Source organism: Lactuca serriola, chromosome 4 (assembly GCF_051521515.1).
Source record: "Lactuca serriola cultivar US96UC23 chromosome 4, Lser_US96UC23_V15, whole genome shotgun sequence".
Lineage (NCBI taxonomy): Eukaryota > Viridiplantae > Streptophyta > Magnoliopsida > Asterales > Asteraceae > Lactuca > Lactuca serriola.
Window position 1 is genome coordinate 229,459,992 of NC_136411.1, and position 4,724 is coordinate 229,464,715.

The window sequence follows — 4,724 nt, forward strand, 5'->3', positions numbered from 1 at the left end:
TAATCCATCTGCGATCTTTCTCCCTCTGTTTCTTTCTATCTATTGCAAAATTGGGAATGATGCGATAAGGGATACATACACACACTTCTCAGATAGATCTATGTCTTTTTCTTTTTATGTGCACACACACATAAAAGTTTCTGATTTGGAACATGTGTGTGCGTGTGTGAAACGAGATATCAAAGTTCTCACAAATATGTGTTTTGTGGTCAATCCAAGGCAAGACTAGCTGCTACCAACATATTGCTACCGTCCTTGGCAAATTGAGGTACAAGTTTAACATGAGCGTGTTGAAGTGCATGATTCAACTCGTTTATTTTCAAGTCAATCAATTTATTTTCATGTCAGGTTGATTGGTTTAGAGTATAGACCTTAAAAGTATGTCGTTTTCTACTAGATTAAAACACTAAATAAATTGAAAGAGTACAACTTGGAGAAGTGGATAAGAAAAAATGAAAAACAGAAAGGAGTAGTAGTTTGAGACGCGGATGAGTGAAATTCATAATAAGTTTAAGGGTAATTGATCAACTAATGAAAAAGCCCCAAAATTTTGATCAATTAATGAAAAAACACGGAATACTTGCTAAATCTGTGAAACCGGCCACGAAGGGTTATTCCGAAGTTTTAGCCGATATTCTGTTCTTTTTTATAAACAAAATTGGGATTAAATCGTAAATTCGTCGAAATATTGATACTTTATTGGGAAAATGACTTAAAAGCCCAACCAAGTTTTCAAACCGGTCAAAAAACCCCAATCATGTTTTGTCTGTTCAAAAAAACCCAACAAACTTAACATTTTTTTCTAAAAAGCCCAACGAAGTTACACTTTCCTGAAAGTCAAATAAGAGAAACAGATGACGTGGCTTATTACCGTATCGGAAAAGTGACATGTTAGGCCAACGAAGTTTCCAAAACGTTTAAAAAACTTCAATCATGTTTTGACTGTTTAAAAAAAAAACCTAACGAACTAAAACAAAACAAAATTGGGATTTTTTGTACGGTTTGAAACTTTGTTGGACTTTTTAGACAAAGGTTAAGTTCGTTATGTTATTCTGAACAACCAAAACATGATTGTGGTTTTTTTGAATGATTTAAGTCATTTTCCCATACTTTATTTGATTTCCAATATCCATATAACAAATTTTTATTCGTCTTTTTCTATATATAAGATGGTCGTATGTCCTCACACATGCAAACACTCAAAAATGGATTCTTTATCACTTAATTCCCCGGCCGCACTCACCACCGCTGCCCGCCGTGGTACGGCCCCCTCCGAAAAGCAATCCATCACTTCCCCAACTCTTAGCGAGGTCAACACCTCTACTGATCGTCCTCTCCGTGACATCCCAGGTTCCTATGGAATTCCATTTTTCGGGCCAATCAAAGATCGACTCGAGTTTTTCTATGGCACCGGCGGCCGAGACGAGTTCTTCAGGTCCCGCATCAAGAAATTCAACTCCACGGTGTTCCGTGCAAACATGCCACCTGGCCCTTTCATCAGCAGCAACTCAAAAGTCATCGTCCTCCTCGACGCCAAAAGCTTTCCTATTCTCTTTGATGTCTCCAAAGTCGAAAAGAAAGACCTGTTCACCGGAACTTACATGCCTTCCACCAAACTCACCGGCGGCTACCGTATACTCTCATACCTCGACCCTTCCGAGCCTAGACATGCTCAGCTTAAGAACCTCCTGTTCTTCATGCTCAAATCTTCAAGCAGCAGAGTAATTTCTCAATTCGAAACCACTTACAACGAGCTCTTCGTGAGTCTCGAAACAGACTTAGCCAAAAACGGTAAAGCTCCATTCAACAACGCCGGTGAGGTAGCAGCTTTCCGGTTCCTATGCCGGGCTTACTTCAACTCCAACCCGGAAGAAACAAATATCGGAAAAGATGGTCCAAAGCTGATCACCAAGTGGGTGTTATTCAATCTCAGCCCGATCCTCACCGCCGGACTTCCATGGTTCTTGGAGGAACCTCTCCTCCATACTTTCCGGCTACCGTCATTCCTGGTAAAGAGTAGTTACAAGAAACTTTACGATTACTTCGAGTCAGTTGCCACTACTGTTATCGAAGAAGCTATAAAATCAGAGATTCCAAAAGAAGAAGCATTACACAATATCTTGTTCGCTGTGTGCTTCAATACTTTCGGTGGTGTCAAGATCCTATTCCCCGATACACTCAAATGGATCGGGCTTGCCGGTGAAAATTTGCATACCCAGTTGGCGGAAGAGATCAGGGGTGCTATAAAAACCTACGGCGAAGGTAAGGTGACAATGGCAGCGATGGATCAGATGCCATTGATGAAGTCTGTCGTGTACGAGTGTCTTCGGATTGATCCACCAGTGCCTCTCCAATATGGCAAAGCTAAACGTGACTTTACTATTGAGTCACATGATGCTGTTTTCAATGTGAAAGAAGGTGAGATGTTATTCGGGTTCCAACCTTTTGCGACTAAGGATCCGATAATATTTGAACGGCCGGAGGAATTTGTCGCCGATCGGTTCGTCGGAGATGGAGAAAATCTGCTGAAGTACGTGTGGTGGTCTAATGGACCGGAGACGGAGAGTACAACGGTCGGAAATAAGCAATGTGCCGGAAAAGACTTTGTTGTGCTGATAACGAGGCTGTTCGTGGTTGAACTTTTCCGGCGATACGACTCTTTCACCATCGATGTCGGTGCATCTGCTTTGGGTTCGAGTATCACTTTGACGTCGGTGAAGAGAGCTAGTACCTGAAGAGTAATTTGAAACCTAGGGTGAGGGTAAATTTGGAAATAAGAATAAAAAAAATTTCTTTGTTTAGAAGAAAAGAATAATTACAAACAAATAAAAGTAGTATGAACTATATGATCGGGTAGTTATATATACACGAAAAAAATCCAAATGCACGATGATGATGTGATTGATTGTGCTTATTTAGTCAAATCTTATTTTTAGAATTCAAGAGGCTTACATAATTTGAATGTTTATTTGTCACCATTCTATCATTCTATTTGAGTATGTATTTCAGGAATTTATCTTTTACTTTTTAAAAATCTACTCCACACACCTATTATTTAAATGTTATTAACATAAAATTATAGGGGATAGGATGATTTATGAAGGTAACCAATTGATACTTTTATTTATATTTGGTCAAATTTTCTTTTGTACACCGTTAATAATGAAATTCTTATTTTATGTTCAAGTTATATATTTACGATCGATTATAGGAGCTTAACGTCTAATTGTCATATATGTATCATATACATAGTATCTACATGACACATGAGATTGAAAAATGACTTAAAATGTAACCAACGACCACTTTTATTCACATTTAATCTTTTTTTATACCATCGACCATTAAACTTTCATTTTGTGTTCAAATTGAATCCTTATGACATAGAATAACCTATATTGTCAATTTTATATATTCAAATCGTAAAATAAAATTGTTACAACCAAGCCATTATTAAATATGACAACCCTTAAACATGATATGACCATTTTTTATAACCAGGTAGTTGTGTTGTGTTTTAAGTTGACAGATACAATATTTTGTATATAACATGCACATGACACAACACATCATGATTTCATATTTTGTTTTACTAACACGAAAATGATGAGATTAAAATACGATAAAAACCATTAACACGACAAACACAAAAAATGTAAAATAAAATAAATACTTATATTAGTTAAGTCATAATTAATGTTACAAATTAAACACGAAAAACACATGTTAATAATATGTCAATTTCGTGTCAAAGTTTGAACCGAGCATAACTTCATGTTTTTTATATTTGACAGGACACAACATAAACTCTAATTTCGTTTCATTTTTATGTTGTATATTATTTTAGACGTAGTGACAAGATCTTTTTTACTTCAACAAAATTATTTTGTCAATTTATTAGATATAAAACAAACACGAGCAATATACAACATTAGTATCAGTTTTGACACAATTACTATATATTTTTAATAGTATAGTTAATAAAGTCAAATGTTTATTTTTTATTCGTTATTTTTTTTAAAAAAATCAATAAATATATAAGAGTTTAAAATATAAATTATAAAAGTTAGGTATTCTTTTGAAACATTTAATTAAATTAAAAGACAAAACTTAATATTAATAAATTTGAAAACCAACCATTATGTCATATCAAGAAATTTCACCAAGGTCATAAAATGATAAATTCTTTGTGGGCTCCACAATTTTATTATATCATTTTATTTTGATCCGCGATTTATTAAGGCTGTGTTTGTTTTTTTAAAAAAAGATTTTATAACCTCTTAGTGTTGGGTGGCGCAACACACGCACAACACTTTTAAGTTCACAACAGTTTGTTTTTTTTTGCAGACTTCGGGCTCAAAAACCTCTTCCCGTCCTCTTCCCCATACAACATTGGGCTTGGCTCTTCTAACCACTTCTAACCTCATCTAAATAAAAAAAAACACCCTACGCCCTAAACTAAAAAACGCCGCTCCACACCTTCTTCGTTCGTTCGTTCTTCTTCTTCTCGGCACCCTTCTCATCGATCTGAAGACCGACTCCAGCCGCCGCTGCCCCTCCGTCGCCGGTCGCCGGCAGCGGTTCACCCTCCCTCGCGCGGTCGTCGTTGTTGTTGCCATCATCTTCAACATCATGTGCGATCATTGCTGCCATCGTCTTCAACATCAGGTAAATTTTTTTTCTAATTTCTTATGCAATTGAGTACCGCTACTGATTTCTTAGAG

The 4,724-nt window shown here is 36.4% G+C and overlaps 1 protein-coding gene across 1 annotated transcript; it reads left to right on the forward strand.

Moving 5' to 3' along the window:
- Nucleotides 1–1,186: 1,186 nt before the first annotated feature.
- On the forward strand, nucleotides 1,187–3,001 carry LOC145096810 (allene oxide synthase CYP74A2-like). The gene has a single exon (XM_079034167.1). It carries the CDS (start codon nucleotides 1,206–1,208, stop codon nucleotides 2,733–2,735), a length of 1,530 nt encoding a protein of 509 aa, XP_078890293.1. The 5' UTR covers nucleotides 1,187–1,205; the 3' UTR covers nucleotides 2,736–3,001.
- The last annotated feature ends 1,723 nt before the right edge of the window (nucleotides 3,002–4,724 follow it).

Bases quoted from the DNA above. Each gene is read 5' to 3' on its own strand.
- LOC145096810 (XM_079034167.1), top strand. From the start codon at position 1,206: ATGGATTCTTTATCACTTAATTCCCCGGCCGCACTCACCACCGCTGCC.